Source organism: Lissotriton vulgaris, chromosome 5 (assembly GCF_964263255.1).
Source record: "Lissotriton vulgaris chromosome 5, aLisVul1.2, whole genome shotgun sequence".
Lineage (NCBI taxonomy): Eukaryota > Metazoa > Chordata > Amphibia > Caudata > Salamandridae > Lissotriton > Lissotriton vulgaris.
Window position 1 is genome coordinate 1,720,181,108 of NC_141693.1, and position 19,841 is coordinate 1,720,200,948.

Here is a 19,841-nt window from a genome sequence, read left to right on the forward strand (position 1 = left end):
GTGCGCCAAAGGTAAGCCCGTCTACTCCCGTCCGCGCATGGACCGCGCCCAGCGCCAGACCCCCTGGCCCCTGCCAAATCCACTCCACCCGCATATCGTACGACGCCGCAACCCTCTCAGCACTTAACCCCGGCCGACTCTCACACTGCAACCAAGCCACCCCAGGAAAAACCCATGGACCCTTCACCTGCCACTCCTGCAAGTTCGACTGCATCAGGATCCACACCAAATCCACGGACTCCAAACAGAACTCCAACACTAACCACCTGAAGTGCATCCTGCTCAACACCCGCTCGGTCCACAGACAGGCCATTGAACTTTGGAACCTACTCAACACCACATCGCCGCACGTCGCCTTTCTTACAGAAACCTGGAAGAACGCCTCTTCAGCGCCCGACATCGCCATAGCCATCCCGGACGGCTACAAGATCATCCGAAAGGACCGCATCAACCAAACAGGAGGAGGAATCGCCATCACTCATAAGAACACCATCCGCATCACGACCAGTTCCGATGACAACCTCACAATTTACACACATTTACATTACATACATTTACAACTTCCACCTGGAAAAGAACAACGACAGCAACACCACCACCCTTTTAGACAACCTCGCCAATCTCGGACTCAAACAACTTGTTGACGCCCCACCCACTCTGCCGGACACACGCTCGACCCAATCTTCACCTCCAGCAAGCACATCTCCTTTAATCACACCACAGCTCTCCATTGGACGGACCACAGCTGCGTTCACTTCAACTACAAAAAGACTACAACCCACAACCACCCATAACCAATTCCCCGGAGAAACTGGAACAAAATTACCACCGACCAGCTCTTCACATCGCTTCACCAAAACCCTCCTGCAAAATCATCGGACCCAAACCAAGCAGCCATCAACCTCACACAATGGATCTCCCACAGCGCTGACGAATTAGCACCCCTGAAAAACCATCAAATCAAACTAGGCAGCAAAAAATCCCCCTGGTTCGATGATGACCTTAAGAAATCCAAGAAGATCTGTCGCACCCTCGAGAAAACCTGGCGAAAAAACCCAACCACTGACAACCTGACCACCTTCAAGAACGCCACCCGCACACACCACCAACTGATCCGATCCACCAAGAAATCATCATTCAAGGATCGACTCGACAACAACGCCCACAACAGCAAAGAACTATTCAACATCGTCAAAGAGTTTACCAACCCCACCGCCGACACCAACGACATCACTCCATCCCAAGACCTCTGCGACTCTCTAGCCTCGTTCTTCCACAACAAAATCGCTGACATACATAACAGCTTTGGAGACCAGCCCACCCCACCCACCTCCGAACTAAAACCCCCCTCCAACAACCTTTACGCCTGGAACCCAATCACCACTGAAGACACCATCCGCCTGATGAACACCATTCACTCAGGATCGCCAACCGACCCATGTCCCCACCACATTTTCAACAAAGCAGACTCCATTATCGAACCCCATCTTCGAGACGTCATCAACTGCTCCCTCAACTCTGCCACCTTCCCGGAAAGCTGGAAACACGCCGAACTCAGCGCCCTCTTGAAGAAACCTACAGCAGACCCCACTGAACTTGAGAACTACAGCCCCATCTCGCTCCTCCCATTCCCTGCCAAAGTCATTGAGAAAGCCGTCAACAGTCAACTAGCCGCCTTCCTTGAATCCAACAAATCCCTCGACCCTTCACAGTCCGGCTTCCGAGCCAAACACAGCACCGAGACCGCTCTCATCGCAACAACAGACGACATTCGAACTCTACTGGACAACAGAGAAACTGCTGCCCTCGTCCTACTCGACCTCTCCGCAGCGTTTCTACACAGTCTGTCATAACACCATCATACAACGCCTCAGCAACGTCGGAATACAAGGAAAAGCATTGGACTGGATAATCTCGTTCCTCGCCGGAAGAACCCAGAGAGTCCGCCTCCCCCCTTTCAGATCAGAGGCCACCGAAGTCATCTGCGGCGTACCCCAAGGATCTTCTCTCAGTCCCACCCTCTTCAACGTATACATGAGTCCCCTCACATCCATTGCACGCCAACACAACCTCAACATTATCTCCTACGCAGACAACACTCAGCTGATCCTATCCCTCACCAAAGACCCAAACACCGCCAAAACCAACCTACACGAAGGAATGAAAGAAGTTGCCCAACGGATGAAGAACAGCTGTTTAAAACTAAACTCAGACAAAACGGAAGTCCTCATCTTAGGATCATCCCCCTCCGCCTGGGACGACTCATGGTGGCCACCGGCCTTGGGAACCGCACCCATACCAACGGACCACGCACGTAACCTGGGCTTCATCCTGGACTCCTCCCTCTCGATGACCAGACAAGTCAACGCCGTCTCATCATCATGCTTCAACATCCTACGTATGCTCAACAAAATCTTCCGTTGGATCCCCACCGAAACAAGAAAGACGGTCACCCATGCACTGATCACAAGCCGACTAGACTACGGAAACACCCTTTACGCCGGAACCACAGCCAAACTACAGAAAAAACTCCGACGCATCCAAAACGCCTCAGCCAGACTCATCCTAGATATTCCCCGCCAAGCTCACATTTCCGCTCACCTAAAAGACCTCCACTGGCTCCCCGTCAACAAGAGAATAACGTTCCGCCTCCGCACCCACGCACACAAAGCCCTCTACGACCTAGGACCCAAATACCTCAACACGCGCCTGTCCTTCTACACCCCCACCCGCCAACTTCGATCGTCAAATCAAGCCCTCGCCGCAATTCCACGCATCCAAAGATCCACCATGGGAGGAAGATCCTTCTCCTACTTAGCGGCCAAGACCTGGAATTCCCTCCCCACCCACCTCCGCATCACACAGAACCACCTCTCCTTCAGAAAACAACTAAAAACCTGGATATTTGATAAGTAAAGCTCCCCCCTCCCTCAAGCGCCTTGAGACCGACCCTCTGGGTGAGTAGTGCGCTATACAAATTTAAACTTGACTTGACTTGATGGAGGGAGACAGAGGGGGGAGGGAGGGAGACAGAGGGAGACAGAGGGAGGGAGGGAGGGAAACAGAGGGAGGGAGGGAGACCAAGGGAGGCAGAGGGATAGAGGGAGACCGAGGGAGGCAGAGGGATAGAGGGAGACCGAGGGAGGCAGAGGGATAGAGGGAGACCGAGGGAGGCAGAGGGATAGAGGGAGACAGAGGGATAGAGGGAGACCGAGGGAGGCAGAGGGATAGAGGGAGACCGAGGGAGGCAGAGGGATAGAGGGAGACCGAGGGAGGCAGAGGGATAGAGGGAGGCAGAGGGATAGAGGGAGGCAGACAGAGGGAGACAGACAGAGGGAGGGAGACAGACAGAGGGAGGGAGGGAGACAGACAGAGGGAGGGAGGGAGACAGAGGGAGACAGACAGAGGGAGGGAGGGAGACAGAGGGAGACAGACAGACAGAGGGAGACAGACAGACAGAGGGAGACAGACAGACAGAGGGAGACAGACAGACAGAGGGAGACAGACAGACAGAGGGAGACAGACAGACAGAGGGAGGGAGACAGACAGAGGGAGACAGACAGACAGAGGGAGACAGACAGACAGAGGGAGACAGACAGACAGAGGGAGGGAGACAGACAGACAGAGGGAGGGAGACCGACAGACAGAGGGAGGGAGGGAGACAGACAGAGGGATAGAGGGAGACAGACAGAGGGAGGGAGGGAGACAGACAGAGGGATAGAGGGAGACAGACAGAGGGAGGGAGACAGATAGAGGGAGGGAGACAGACAGAGGGAGGGAGACAGACAGAGGGAGGGAGACAGAGGGCAGACAGAGGGAGGGAGACAGATGGAGATGGACAGTGGGACACAGATAGAGGGAGCAGAGATAGGGAAGGAAAGAGAGGGAGGGAGACAGAGAGAAAGAGAGGTAAGACAGAGAGAGACAGAGAGAAAGAGGTAAGACGGAGAGAGACAGAGGGAGAGAGAGAGAGAGAAAGAGAGGTAAGACAGAGAGAGACAGAGAGAAAGAGGTAAGACAGAGAGAGACAGAGGGAGAGAGAGAGAGAGTAAGAGAGAGGGAGAGAGAGAAGGAGGGAGAGAGGGAGAGACAGAGAGAGGGAGAGGGAGAGGGAGAGACAGAGACAGAGAGAGAGAGAGAGGTGTGTATGCTCGTCTGTTGGCTCAGTGGATGAACGAGTCAGCTGCAGGGGCCTGTGTTCAACTTCATGGTCACAGTTTTTTTCTTTCTAGCCCCTTCCCCCTCCCCCACTGACCCCGCCTCCACCGGTGCGGCCCTCGGCCATAAACCACAATGTAAATTTGGCCCCCGAGAGAAAGTTTGTGAGTACCCATGCTAGTAATGTCTAGAAACAGTGCGCTAGATTTCCAGGTGGTTGGTGTGTGTAGGTCTGAAATCTGAACATCAGTAGCCACAGGGCCAATTTTTCCTTTTATGCAGTGACCCTCAGGTCTCCAAGGAAGAGGTTTGGTGGGTTTTTGGTATCACACAGAATTATAGATGAAACAAGGAAAGTGGGTGGCGGCTCAAGAAGATGGTGCAGGGCAATGCAGCAAACAAGAACGGGGTAGTGACAGAAGCAAGCCTTGGTGGTCAGCGCAACAAGCAGGCACTAAGAGGATGTATGACGAGCAAAAGCAGAGGGCGACTAAAGGATCAAACATGGAGGAAGATAGAGCAATAATAAGAATTATTTGAAAAGCAGGCTCTGCGAGGCAGTCACAAAGCAGGCTCCGAGGGCCAGCCCGACCAGCAAGTACAGACAGTGTGAGATGCAAACCCAAGTGGGAATTGTAAAAAGCAGGCCCTTGTGGTCAGCGTGAGAAGTAGGCATTGGTGGGCAGCATGAGAAGCGGGTATGTAAGCAGCAGAAACAGATGGGCAGCTCAAGTACCAATTGCTGAGAGAGGAGAGGGGGAGAAATTTGAAAAGAAGCAGGCTCTTAGGGGCAGCACGACAAGCAGGCTCTGAGGGAGGACAGGGGCACGGAAAACAGGGCATACAAGGGCTGGGCTACAAGCAGAGAGAGCAGCTCAAAAACAGGCACAGGGCAGATGAAAAGCAGGCACAGGACTCCAGAGAGGCCGGCAGTAGAGCAACACTGGATCAGGGATGAACACAGCACAAAAGGCAAGTATGGGCAGCCCAAGAAGCACGTATTGGGTAAGATAAAATGTAGGCAGATATGGAACACCAAGCGTAAAACACTTGCAGATGGCATAGATGCTGGCTTCAACAACCGAAAGGAAATGTTTGATATCAAAGTTTTCATCACACCTCCTGCCGCTTCTAGGAACATCAGCCCCTTGAAAGACCGTTGCAACTAACTCTCGAATTTCTTCTGTAACAAAATCACCTCCATAAATGGTGACTTCAACCCTTAACTGGAAACCGTCACTGTTGCAACTCAGCATCCCATCACACCCGAAACCGCGGCTACAATGAAGACCATCCCCTCAGGGCGCCGTATGCCCTTTACCTTCACCACGCGTTAACCAAAAGACTGCTACCGATCATCGAAGTACTCCCATCTTTAACGCTTCCATCGACTCCACCACATTCCTGGACACCTGGAAACATGCCACTGTCATTCCCCTGCACAGGAAACCATTTGCTAATTCAGCCACGCTCTCAAACTACAGACTTCTCTCCCTCCTATTATAGCTGGCAACGGTCAAAGAAAAACGAATCGACCGATGCCCCAGCAACCACCAGCTTCTTGACACCACACAGTCCAGATTCAGGCCCAATCACAGTACAAAGACAACACACAATACCAGCACAGACAAAATCTGTATGATTTTTGACAGAGGAGACATGGCAGCCCTCATTCTACTGGGCCTTTCTGCGGCATCTGACAGTCTCACACCCCATCCTCATCAGGCACCTGCAAGGGACTGGCATCCAAAGACCCATTCTCCGTTAAATCTGCTCTTTCTTAACATGAAGCTGAAGACCTGGCTATTAAATTAGTCTTCTTACATGACCATCAAGACTGCCTGTATTCAGGCCTTGCCTCACCACACAACTACACTCATCTACTCAGCATCTGGACACCCTAAGCAGTGCTCTACAAACCCACTTTACATTTCAGCACTTAACAGATAGAATACAGGCTGTATGCCTATCATCTTACTCCACGGAAGCCCACAAACTCATCTGCGAGTGCCTCAATGTTCATCTCTCAGCCCCACCTTCTTCAACGCCTACATGATCCCTCTGGCCAACGTCATCAGGACACAAGACATCAATATTTTGTCCTACGCTGATGACACGCAACTCATACTCTTCCTCTTGGACAAGAGACCCCAACACAAGAAACAAGTTCAACATCCGCATGAACATAGTCGCTAACTGGATGAAAGCCAACTGTCTTAAGCTCAACACCAACAAGAAGGAAGTAGTGATCTTCTGCAAGAGCACCTCACCTACAATTGGTGGCCGGCCAAACTCTGACTTTCATCAACACCCACTACCCACTCAAGGAACTTTGGAATCATCAACGACAGTAAACAAGACGTGACTGCACAAGTCAACGCCATCACTGTATCTTGTTTCTACATTTTGAAGATGTTGAGAAAAATCTTCACATGGTTCCCACGGAACACTAGAAAAACCGCCACTCACTCCTTAGTCACCAGCAAGTTGGACTACAGGATCACCCTCTACGCTGGGATCACCAAACAACTCCTCAGAAGACTACAAATCATCCAGACTTCAGCAGTCAGATGTATTCTCAATCTCCTACTCAGAACTCATACAACACCACACCTCGGGCAGCTCCACTGGCTCCCGAAACACAAATGTATTATTTTCAAACTATTAATACACACATTCAAGGCACTACAAAACGTAGGCCCCGTCTACCTGAACAGTCACATCTCCATCCACCAGCCACCCAGACACCTCCGCAAGTCTCCAACTCACACACACCCCATGCATACATTGAATCAGATAAGAAGGATGGGCGTTCTCTTACATCGCTCCTAAAGTGTGGAACGACCTCCCACTCCACATAAGAGCCTCTTCCTCTTTTCTTGAATTCCACAAGAAGCTAAAGACCTTGCTTTCAATTAAAGAACCTGCCATAGGCAGGGCTATGCACACCCACACCTACTCAGTGCAAGGATACCCCGCAGATGATAGTGTGCTTTACAAATACACATAACATAACAGGCATGGGGCAGTACAAGAAGCAAGCCCAGGGAGAACCACGAGAAACAAACGTCGAGCAGCAGGAAAAGCCGGTACAGGATGCAGCCTGAGAAGGAGTTCAAGGAGGCTGCCCGAGAAGAAGGTACGGTAGGCAGTCCGAGAAGAAGGTAAAGGATGCAGTTTGAGAAGCAGGTATGGGAAGCATCCCAAGATGCACGCATAGGGAGCAGACTGAGTAGGAGGTACGGGGAGAAGCAGAGAAGCAGGGACGGTAGACAGCTCGAGAAGGAGATAAAGGATGCAGTTTGAGAAGCAAGTATGGGGAGCAACCCAAGATGCACGCACAAGGAGCAGACAGAGTAGGAGGTATGGGGAGCAGCTTGAGAAGCAGATATGGGGGGGGGACAGCCTGGTAAGCAGCGCAGAAAGCAGGTCTTGGTAGGCAGAACCAGAAGCAGACACTTGGAGGCAGTACTTGAAGCCAAAATTGAAGGGCAGCTCAAGGAGAGAGCTGCTTGGGTTCTCTATAAGCACACACTGAAAGACAACATGAGGAGAAGGCACTGAGCAGCGAGGAGCAAGCCCTAGAAGATGGTGTCAGGAAATTGCACTAGTAAGTAGGATGAGGATCTGGCATTAGGGAAACGTTTGATGAGCAAGCATTAGGGGCGAGTGTAAGGACAAGGCACTGGGAAGGAGAATGAAAGGATCTGGCAGTTATAGGTGTATGGGGAAGAGAAAGGAAAGATACTTGTGGTCAAAAAGATGAGTGAGAATTAGTGAGAAATGTAGAAGTTCGCATGGGCTGGGAGTGTGAGAAGGTATGGGTAAATAGAGTGAGAAGCAGACATAGGTAGGCCCTACAACAAACAAGACTATGGTGAACAGAATAAAGAGTGGAAACTGGTAAGTAATATGAAGGGTTGTGTTGGACCCGGCCTCGTGGCGTGGTCCTCGCTGATCTCCGCAGCCCCAGATCTACGGGTGGAACTGGTTCCCGTCCACCCAGAACTGTACAGGACACTCCTACACTGGACCTGAGACGATCCCCAGACCGCGTGCCTGCAACCCGTGCACGTGACCATCCGACTCCATGTTTTGGCCACCACCGCCGGCCGCCTTCTTTCCTTTCGGCAGCCCGGGCCGCTCCTGACTGCCGCTAAGCCTGCGCGTCCGGCGCGCCCAGCTCCCCCCGGGGGCTGAACGACTCCCCAAGTACCCGAAACCAAGACTTCCATCACACCTCCGGCCCCCTTCCGAGGAACTGGTTTCCCTCACACCTCTGAACTATCCCTGGGGGATGGTTTCGATGGCACCTTGGGCCTTCTAGTGAGCTGGCTCCAGGCCCTGATGGGCGTCTGGGATTCCATGGGCGCATGGTCCAAAGCATCAAAGAACCAACCGCCCAGACAATCAGGCGCCTGGCCCTCGGACCTCCGGCCTCCTGCCTCTGAGGGTCCGGACATCAAAGAACTCCAGTACTATAAGACAGCCTGCCTTCCATCCAGTCGGCAGTTGTATCTTGGACAAGAAAGCCCTGCTGATCGGATCGCGGCTGACTTCGAGGAGAAACAGACTCTGACCCACCGAGCCCTGCTGACGCCGTCGCGGCTCATCCTAGAACCAACGGAACTGAACCATCGGGGCCCTGCTGACGCTGTCGCGGCTCCCTCTTGAAGCACATGACTGGAACATCGGAGCCCTGCTGACGCTGTCGCGGCCCCTTCTACTTACGAGTACGACGGTGTACTCCCATCCAAGCCCTGCTGACCTCGTCGCGGCTTGACGAACTCTCTGGTCCGGCTGGACCATCGATGCTACCCTCACGAACAGCTTGAACCAGAAGTGAGTAGGACAGCAAGTCCCATCGCCAGCCCCCGTACCCCCCGGTTCGAGGATTGAGAACTGTGCGCCGGGTACGTGGCGTGCCAGCTGACCTCCTGAGACTGTCCCGCTTCCCCGACCCCTTTGTTACGAGACTGTCGCGATCCCTCGATCGCTGTGTATCGCTCTTTATTTTTGACCTTGATAAAGTCTTTTCTTGATAAAGAATCACGGTGTGGTGTCCGCTCATAAGTGTGGTGTGTCGACAGTGTGTACGATCAGTCCTCCCCGGTGGGGACTCCCCCTTCGATAAGACTCGGCAGTAATTGTGGGAGAGGAGGTTCCAGGGGGTTAGGAGAGTCTACTCGACCCCTGGGGTCACCGCCTTCCAACAGGTTGGTACTAGTAGTAGTCAGAGTACTGATACACAGGGTATGAAGCTAAGACTGTTGGACACAGCAAAAGACTAGCTTTGGTTTACAGCGCAAGAGCGAATACTGATTGGCAGTATGAACACCTGGCAGTTAAGAGAAGGGGACAAGCTGATAATGTTGGTCAGCCTGAAAAGAGGGCACTAGAGGCAAAGCAACGAGGAGATGGTAATAGTGTGATGAGCCGTACTAAGAGTACAATGCGAGGAGCAACAATGAGGAAGCAGCGCAAGGAGCAAAAACTAGGGAGCATCACAAGAAGAAAGCATTGGGGGGGGGGCAAACTGGGGCTCAGGGCACCTAAAAAAAAAAAAGAGGTGATGCAATTAGTGCGATTAAGACGAGCACAAGGAACAGGAAAGAGCACATGAAAGAGGCCAAGGCCAAAGACGATGAAACAGAGGGCACTGTGAGAAGCACACACTGAGGAGCAGTTCAAGAAACAGAGCAAATACTGAAGGGCAAAGTAACAAGAAGACAAAGAGGACAGTGCCAGAAGCAGGCTTGGGGGGCAGCAACAGAAGCAGGATTAGAATGGAAGTCACATAAGCAGGCTTAGAGGGGCAGCCTCAGGAGCCAACTCGGAGGGGCAGCCTCAGAAGCAGGCTCGGAGGGGCAGCCTCAGAAGCAGGCTCGGAGGGGCAGCCTCAGAAGCAGGCTCGGAGGGGCAGCCTCAGAAGCAGGCTCGGAGGGGAAGCCTCAGAAGCAGGCTCGGAGGGGAAGCCTCAGAAGCAGGCTCGGAGGGGAAGCCTCAGAAGCAGGCTCGGAGGGGCAGCCTCAGAAGCAGGCTCGGAGGGGCAGCCTCAGAAGCAGGCTCGGAGGGGCAGCCTCAGAAGCAGGCTCGGAGGGGCAGCCTCAGAACAAGGCTCAGAGGGGCAGCCTCAGAACAAGGCTCAGAGGGGCAGCCTCAGAACAAGGCTCAGAGGGGCAGCCTCAGAAGCAGGCTCGGAGGGGCAGCCTCAGAAGCAGGCTCAGAGGGGCAGCCTCAGAAGCAGGCTCAGAGGGGCAGCCTCAGAAGCAGGCTCAGAGGGGCAGCCTCAGAAGCAGGCTCAGAGGGGCAGCCTCAGAAGCAGGCTCAGAGGGGCAGCCTCAGAAGCAGGCTCAGAGGGGCAGCCTCAGAAGCAGGCTCAGAGGGGCAGCCTCAGAAGCAGGCTCAGAGGGGCAGCCTCAGAAGCAGGCTCAGAGGGGCAGCCTCAGAAGCAGGCTCAGAGGGGCAGCCTCAGAAGCAGGCTCAGAGGGGCAGCCTCAGAAGCAGGCTCAGAGGGGCAGCCTCAGAAGCAGGCTCAGAGGGGCAGCCTCAGAAGCAGGCTCAGAGGGGCAGCCTCAGAAGCAGGCTCAGAGGGGCAGCCTCAGAAGCAGGCTCAGAGGGGCAGCCTCAGGAGCAGGCTCAGAGGGGCAGCCACAGAAGCAGGCTCAGAGGGGCAGCCACAGGAGCAGGCTCAGAGGGGCAGCCTCAGGAGCAGGCTCAGAGGGGCAGCCTCAGGAGCAGGCTCAGAGGGGCAGCCTCAGGAGCAGGCTCAGAGGGGCAGCCACAGAAGCAGGCTCAGAGGGGCAGCCACAGAAGCAGGCTCAGAGGGGCAGCCACAGAAGCAGGCTCAGAGGGGCAGCCACAGAAGCAGGCTCAGAGGGGCAGTCACAGAAGCTGGCTCAGAGGGGCAGCCACAGAAGATGTGCACACCTAAATAGTGTATTGAGCCAGCACTGCCAGCAGCACCAGGATCTGCCAATTGGGGTGGGGGTAGTGTGCAGGTGGGGTAGATAACTGGCAGTTACTGGTTCTCAAAAGACAAATGGAGAATTAGTGAGCAATGTGATAATATGGCACTTTCAGGTAATGGGAGCATCTCCCATTGGTGGGCAACATGAGTAACTGGCAGTGGGAGGAGCGGAGTGAAGAGCAGCAGTCAGTAGACGAGACGGTGGGCGATATTAGCACTACAGGGCTGTATAGAAGAAGTACTGCGGGTGAAAGGATCAAGAATTCATTCTGGGTGGCGAAGTAGGAAGCTAGATGAGGGTGGAAGTGTGATACACTACCGCTGGTGGACAGAGTGAGAAGCAGCAGTAGATCGTCACTGTACGAATCCGGTGTGCAATGGAAAGGAGTCAGCACTGCTAGATAGTGGTAAGCAGAGCTCAAGGACTGGAGCCTGAGAAGGTCTGTTCAGCCCCCCTTCTTGATTGTCCAAAAGATGAAAAAAAAAGTGACTCTTCTTAGTAGCCACAGTGCCTACCTCCACAGAATAGTATATGGGAAGTGCCACTTGTCACTTTTGAAGGGCCCCAGTTAGAAGGAAAATCCCATAAAAGAAAAACAACTCTCTGACAATCTTGTAGCTCATGACAGACGACGACGATTCAGGTTAAAGAAATAAGAAAGGTACCAAATTCCTCCGGCGATCAGGAACAAAATAGGAGCCAAGCAAGAAATACAGACGAAGAATTACAGAAGAAGATCAAATTGATGAATGCAAAAAACTAAGACAAAAATAGTAGTAAGGGGTGAAAACCACGTTGAAAAATAAGGGAACTAATGCATCTTTCTCTCATGACATCTCCAACAACTATGACTAACCAAGAACTGACATCACAGGAAAGACTGACCTTTATCTTAGAATGTAAATCTTGTATAATGTTCTATGATCAAATCTACCATCTTGGGAAGGGCTGGTTATAGGTCTTGTCCAGGACCCTTTTCAAAATGTCATGTGGCTCCTGTGATCGAATAAGCCCAAGTTGTACATCTGCCATTCTACGTCGGATTCAAGGACCACATGGCCGTCATTCATTCTTAGCGCTCCGGCGACTCGTGCAATACTTTTCCAGGTGACCGCAAGTGCAGTGACGCCAGAGTGGTCTGGGCAGCAAAAGCACTCACAAGCCACTTACCGTGATGTTCCTGAAACATACAGGTATGCAGCACCAGCAGCATTCCTTCATTTCTTGTACGCATGCAACTTTCAGTGATCAGCATCAGCGTGGACCTTCTGGATTAAGTTGCACACCTCATGCATTGCAGTGATGTGGCTAATCCGGACTGGCTGGGGCCTGCAAGCTGCGGTCTGGTAGTAGATGGACATAAAGCGTATCTTGCACAGTCCTGGCAGCAGATGACAGAATGGGCACGACTAGCTGGAGAGTGGAGATGTCAGCATTAGAACCCCAGAATGAAATACTGACATTCTGAGTACGCTGGTCTTATTTGGAGAGTGTCCGTTAATTCAGCCTCATGTCTATCATCTGTAACTGATCTAATCATAAATCATTTTGACCCTGCAGTCCTTATAATATTCCGGTGTCAATAGCTGGATGCAATAGTTGCACGTTCTTCTCTCATTGACCTTGCCAGAAGTAAGAGCAACTTCTTACTGTAGCCACTGTGTTGGTTAATATTTAACCCCTTCGCCGCGGGGCTAATTCCCCCGTGGTGCGGGGGGAGGGGGGCCGCGCACGGCGCCGCTGTGCTGATGACAAGCCCAGGCTCGTCATGCAGCACGGTGCTCGTGTGCTCATGACGAGCCTGGGCTCGTCATGTTCCCGCCCGCGCAATGGAACGCTCAGCACAGCGGGGGAATTAGCCCCGCGTGTGAGCGTTCCACGGCTCATGACGAGCCCAGGCTCGTCATGAGCACACGAGCACCGTGCTGCATGACGAGCCTGGGCTCGTCACCAGCACTGAAGGGGTTAAGAATATCACATACAAACAAATGGTATGTAATTGAACAGTCACCAATTACAGGAAAAAGCCATGTTACACACAAAAAAAAACCTACAGGTAGACAGAATATTCAAAGTAGAGGATCAGATCAAGCAGTAGAAGAATTCTAGGAGAAGGGACTGAAGAAAGGATTTCAGGAGATGGAGCTAGATTAAAAGAAATGAAGCTGTATTCCAGGGGATGAAACAGGAAAACCCGGGAAACAAAGAGCAAAGATCCACAAGACGAAACCCACCACCACAGTAAGTAGGCTGTTTGCAACACATAGTACTGAGTTCCACCTAATTATATATAGGGCTCCTGGTTTTATGGTATTTTTTTTTTTTGCCATTTCTGTCTGTATTTATCCATATTTATTTTTTGCTAATTTTTTCTGTATTTATCCATATTTAGTTTGGGTTTTGTGGAAAAATCCAGTTGAAATTGGTATATTTGCACATTTATTTGACAGAGAAATATTCACTCATGCTTGAATGCCTGTCAGGTTTCAGTGCTGTGAACACCCGCAGAAGATAAATCAGTGCACTTATATGAAAATATGCAAATTTCACTATCAATCTTGTGCATATCTACCGCTGTTAAAGCCTCTTTACTAAAATTCCTTTCTGTTTTAACCCCCTTATCTATCAATCCACACATCTTTTGGCCTGGCAGTCATGGCAGACGGTATTCAAAATTACTCAAAAAGCAACTCAATTTCAGTTTTTATCCACATTTAGAAATAAATACAGGCAAAAATGGAATGCTTTCTGTCTATATTTATATGTGAAAATCAGTAAAAACGGAAAATAAGGAGCCTTAATTATATAGCACGAAACAGGAAGCAAGTGAATGAGGAAGCAGGAAATGACAGTCAGGAAGCAGTGCTGCCATGATCGATTAGGATGTTACAATATTACAGACTGCGGAAGTGACCATGATGGGGAAGAACCACATGTTGCACTTGTTTCTTCCTAGAAAGTTTTAATAGGGGCCATCTTGTGAAAGAAGGATTTTAACCAGACATGGGTTGAAAAGGAACGTCAGAGAAATTGGTCTAGAGGGACGAGAACAGCTAATGTGGTGTTTATCACATTAGAGGTGGAAAAATGTACTGTGTCAATAATGGTTTCCAGATAGAGTACATTGTGCATGCTTGTATAAACATAGGAGTCTGCCTCCTGAAATGTGGCAAGAACAGGGAGACTGCTGCAATCCCAAGCCCATGTCCAGAATGCAATCTACATTGGTTGTGCGGCATAACACCCTCACACTGCTAAGCCATTAGGGGGTAAACCCGTCGAATTAGGAGTGGACCAATGAGCAGTGGACACCATTAAAGGGTTCTAATTAAGAGACAGTAAGAAGAAACGGTCTTCTTTTAACAGTTTTTACACCATTTTGTCATGTTTTGTTGGTCACAGTACAATCGTGAACACCTGAGCATTCCATTATATAAGAGTATTTATCTTTATGAGAAAATTAGAATATAGATTTGTCTCATACAACAGTCCATATTTTTTTACTCTAATGAATTTAGTTAGAAAACAAATTACGCAGATTTAATCCTCTGTGCATACAATACTGGATGTTGTGTTAATCTGAAGTTAGTTCTGATGAACCAATATTTTTGAGATATGTATACCCTCAATTTGCACTACACAACAGTACGAGAAGTGTTTTCGGAGCAGGAAGGAGGAAAGGCAAGACAATGTGATGCAATTTGTTACTTCCTTCTTTAATGACCACTTTACTTGCAATGCCAATGGAATACTTCGCCTATAGACGTGGTGCTTAAGTTAAATAAACATTCGAGGTTCCTGAGCTAAGCGCAAGAAAACAATCTGTAGTGGCTAAAACAAATCAGAACACACAGTCAAGAATGTCGTCTTACCTTTTGAGAGAAGCTACAGTGTCGTCAGGCCTCACCAAAGCAATCTCTTCTGTGTCATTCAAGAATTTGAGGCGTACTTTAATAAGACCAGATTCCAAGGCTACAGAATTTGTTTCTAGAGGAACATCAGTATTTTCCTGGAGTTCTTGATGAATTCGGTTTTCCGCTACAGGCTCAGAGGAGGGTCTTTTGGGCACTGCTTGGATATTTAGAAAGCTGTCAAGACAGGAATCTGAGCCACCGTCAGTGTCTCTGTGCTCCTCAGGGTGTCCCCTGCTCAAAGGGTCCACGGCTGAGTCACCATCCCCTTCGTCCTCAGCTTTCTCTTCAGGCAAGTCCACTGCTCGTGGGGGTTCTGTGGGTTCCTGAACAACAGCATTTCCCACGTGGCTCAGGCCCATCATGGAGTCTCCACGTCCAACAGCAATGATAGTTCCCAGAAACTGGTCGCTTCCATCTGCAACATAGGTGGAAAGCCATGCCAGGATTATAGCCAGAAGGATTACCAGCAGGCCAGCAACCACCGTCACCTCGTCTCCCAAGCCCTCAATGAAGGTGGTATCGGTGGCTTCCATGTCTCCTCTCAGTATGGACGTTAAACTGAAAAACAGCAACCAAAAGAAACTGCATCATGCCAATATTTAATATACTATAAAACACGTGAAAATTAGTGCCATAAAGTGCTGTCAGAATGCGGACCAAGACAAGATGCAGTGTATGCGGACTGAGTATTCATGCAGCTTCCTTCATATGTGCTGAAATTAGTTTTAATCTTAACTTAAAAACTAGTAATTTATAAAGAAAACCCTAGAAATATTCACAATTGATTATGGGTATAAATATGAAAGAGTATGGTTTTCCATGGTAGTGATCACTTTCAACTACGATGGACTTGGTATCGTACTCTGGTACAAGGCGAATTCTGTGCAAGCTTAAAGAGTAGGGTTCAAATAGTATCATGAATGGCAGGAGAAGGACTACAATTCAAATATAGGAAATGATTGTTTTTCACTTGAACAGAAGAACACTGCAGAGTGATAGATGGAGGCAGTGTGACCAGTACAGGGCTAAAGGGAATAGTGACAAAAATAATGGATGACATTTAAAATTTGGAGACATACCTGGAAGAAGGCTACCATTTTTCGACCATGATAAGTCTGCAACAAAGGACGCATTAATGCTCTACCATCAGCCTGGATTCCCTTCCCCCCACACCCGTTCAAACGGACCGTTTTGACTGGGATCTAGATACAGAGACCTACCAGCGTCTGGAGTACCCCCATCCATCTGCCCCCCACCGACCCTCCTCGAAGCCTTGCCCAGAAGCCCCTCCGCCATGAACAGTCACAAAGAATATGCAAGAAACCCCCTGTTAGCCCACATCCCCCGTTTACACCTATCGGAGGAAGCCAGACCCATCCAATGCATGAGCTCCCTCATGTAGTAGGATCTGTGCAATAAGCGCAACTGCACTAGTTGAACGTGCGCTCTGGTGGCCACCTTCCTGGGCGATCGATTTGCTTCCCCCATTCCTCATCCAACATCTACCTCCCAGGCCTCACATGGCTTCACAAGGGATCAGGGGCGTTGATGATCAGTTTACTATAAGTAATGGAGATCGCACTCTAGCGCAGCAGTTCTGTCAACAACCTATCCTCCAGAGATGAGGCATCCTCCAGTGGCATGTTCTGTTCCATTTGAGCCATCAGGGCATGTCTCAGCTGATGATAGTGGAGGAAGTCACCAAGTGCCATGCCATACTCTTCTCACTGTGTCTCGCAGGAGACTAACTTCTCCCCTTCCATACATCTCCTAGATCAGAGATACAAATTAATTCCCACCTAGAAAACCTCTTAAGCCACCTTACCTACCCACAATATAACAGTCCCTGAGCAGTGTCATCGACATGGGTCTCGCTTGCTAGCTGAGGGATCTAGTAGCCGTTGTATCAAAAAGGGGGAAAGCACGGGGTTAGGACAGTTGTTAACGGGGTCCAATGTATATGTCCTAGACAGACTAACCAACAAAAATTAATACAGAGTTCCCCGGGCAAAGTCAGCCAAATGACTGGCATTAGCCTCTCTCATCGAATCAGGCAGAAAGGGTGAATGTTGTGAACCCTTTTCGGAATTTGTAGGGATACCTCACACAGCTCACCGGTTGGACTACATTTGTAATCCCACCCGGTGATCGTCCAGCGTCATCATCGGTATCCTGCCCCTGCGACAGACTGGCGGTGCAATGCCTGTCGGGCAACAAAAGATGTTGCACTTTGGCGGGGATCTTCTATTCCTTCGCCAAAGGGTGTGTGGGTGTAAGGGGCCTAAAAAAGAAGGGGTTTGTGGTTGTGCAAAAGTGAGCGTGGGTGAGATTAAAAAAAGTCAGTAGAGTCCAAAAAGATAGACTTTTAATGGTATGGCTCACTGCTTTATTAAAATAATAAGGGGTATAGAGGCGGAACAAGCAAGGTAGTCGAGCCTCATTCAACCCTTAGTGAGTCAATGGTCAACATGTTTCTCGCCAAGAAGGCAATTCGTCAGGACCAAAAAATGTGAATAGTGCTCATATAATTGCAGGGGATCCCTCAGTGATCAGGGGGATCCGGTATACGACCTGGTGTGTGTCGTATGGCAATCCTTCGTCAGGGCCCTTCCCAGAACTGAATGGGAGAGAGGAAGAGAAGGGTGTCATCAGAAGATTCTTTGTGTATCCCTCGGTGGAACTTACATGCACCTTTAGCATGCTAGTGTGGTGTAGCGAGGTGTCGATGGGTCTCTAGAGGCCCCATCGTGAAGAGATATGAGAGTGAGAGAGAGGCAGAAAGCCATTGTGAAGAACGTGGAAAACTCGCGTTCTGTGATTGTTACAAGTATACAGTGGGTGGGCATGCCTGTGGTCTACCCTAGAAAATAGCATGCACAATAGTATCAGACACATTTAGCTGGCACTTTTCATGCGATAAAAATCTTGTGATATCAAAGGCTGTCACTAAGCCAATAGCCTGTATGGTTGCAAGCAGTATTTAAGACAACATTCGTGGGGAGAAAAACAATATATAGACACATCCTTGAACAATTCAAAGATAAACACTAGATGGCGTCAGTGTGTTGCAGGAGACTAACCTTAACGTGAACCATAAAACATGCCAGGATATTATGGTGTTAATGAACCCAGTTATGACCTTACCCGTATTCTTTACTCGGGAAGCTCCCTCGCGCTGACCTGGTGGGGCCAGAACTTGGTGTAAAACACCTAAAAGGAGCAAGTATTGCCGCCGGGTTAGGGGCTGGGCGGTCAGCGCGTCTTGCCGATTTCTCGCTTAGAGCTCGGTCCCTGCCGCGGCGATCAGAAAGGAACGCACGCGGAGGGAGTAACACGGAGCATTTCGCCTTACCTGGTAGTTCTTGGCAGAGGGCGTCTAGGCACCTACCCCTCCCACTACGGACGATACCGCAGGACAGCCGGTGGAGCTGCAACGTCCGAAGACTCTGTTTAAGACCGAGGAGTGCGGCCATTACAGTGGGCGTGTTCAGGGCGTGTTGCTAGGCAACGGAACGCCGTGGGTGAACATCGAAGATTCCCTCGCTGTATGGCGAGGAGGGACGGAATGCTGAGTGCCATCTTGGAAGGGGGTAGTGATGTAGACATGCTGTCGATATTACTGGGGAGATCGTAGGGTGTGCATTTACAGATCCCTCTGAGTTGATGACAGAGACAGGGGTAATTCAAGTTCCTGGTTCGAAAAGTTATGGCATATACAGGACAAAGTGGTCCCAGCATTTCAGCTATCTGGTGAGCATTGTCCAGGGCACCGCATCATTCAGACCATTTTCGTCGGTGTGTAGACGGTGCACCCATCTCTGCTCCAGTCTAAAAAGGGCTTGTTGGTTCATTCCCGGCTGGCATTCTAAGACAGTCCACTGTATGTCTTCAGTGGTGTGTTTGTATTCTTTACAGTGGTCGTAGAGCCTGGTGTGTGTTTTGGTACATCGGATATTGCTATTGTGTTCCATTATGCGTTGTTTGACAGGACGCATCGTCATCCCGATGTACAGCATTTTGCAAGGGCACACCAAGATATATATACATCTCGAGCTGTTACAGTTGGTGTGTTTGTTTATAGTCCAAATAAAATCCCCTGGGAGTTCAATCGTTTTACCTTGGATAGTTTGGGGGCATACTACACAGGAACCACATCTGTAGTGTCCAGTGACAGGGGGAAGATCCCATAAAGTCCTGACTGGTCGGGTTTGTGATTTCTTTGGGCGGGTATGGATCAGTGTATCCTTTAGGTTGGCGGTCCTCTTGAAAGCAAACCGTGGTCGTGCCAGTTCCATCCCTGCAGAGTTCAAGATACCCCAATGTGTGGTCACAGCTTTTTTGATGAATGACGAATGCCTGGTATAGGAGGTGACACAGGTGATAGTGTCATCTGGTTCTTTAGAACTCCGAAAAGGGTTCACAACATTCACCCTTTCTGCCTGATTCGATGAGAGAGGCTAATGCCAGTCATTTGGCTGACTTTGCCCGGGGAACTCTGTATTATTTTTGTTGGTTAGGATCTAGTAGCCGCCCACCATACCGATGTCACAACCCTAGCTAGAGGTGGAAAGGACCTGTAGTGCTCTTCGATAGTCCATGGAATCTAATGCTCTGCGATCTGTCCTAATCGAGGACTCCTCCTGAGGGGCAAAGGCCACTAATTGATAAGTACCAATTGGGAAGCCCAGAAGTATTTCTTCACATCATGCCCCCATCAAACCACCCCCTCGCGAGTTTAGGGAGTGCTATCCTAGCCAACCCCCATCCCATTAGAGCTGACAAACTGTCTGGTTAACCT

General features: G+C 50.2%; 1 protein-coding gene across 1 annotated transcript in view; it reads right to left on the minus strand.

The window, feature by feature from the left end:
- TMUB2 (transmembrane and ubiquitin like domain containing 2) overlaps positions 1–19,841 on the minus strand; it is a 111,161-nt gene that overhangs the window by 22,093 nt on the left and 69,227 nt on the right. The window contains exon 2 of the mRNA XM_086923923.1: positions 15,002–15,601. Coding sequence (XP_086780049.1) covers positions 15,002–15,576 — 575 coding nt within the window. The 5' untranslated portion in view covers positions 15,577–15,601. The remainder of the gene's footprint in view (positions 1–15,001; positions 15,602–19,841) is intronic.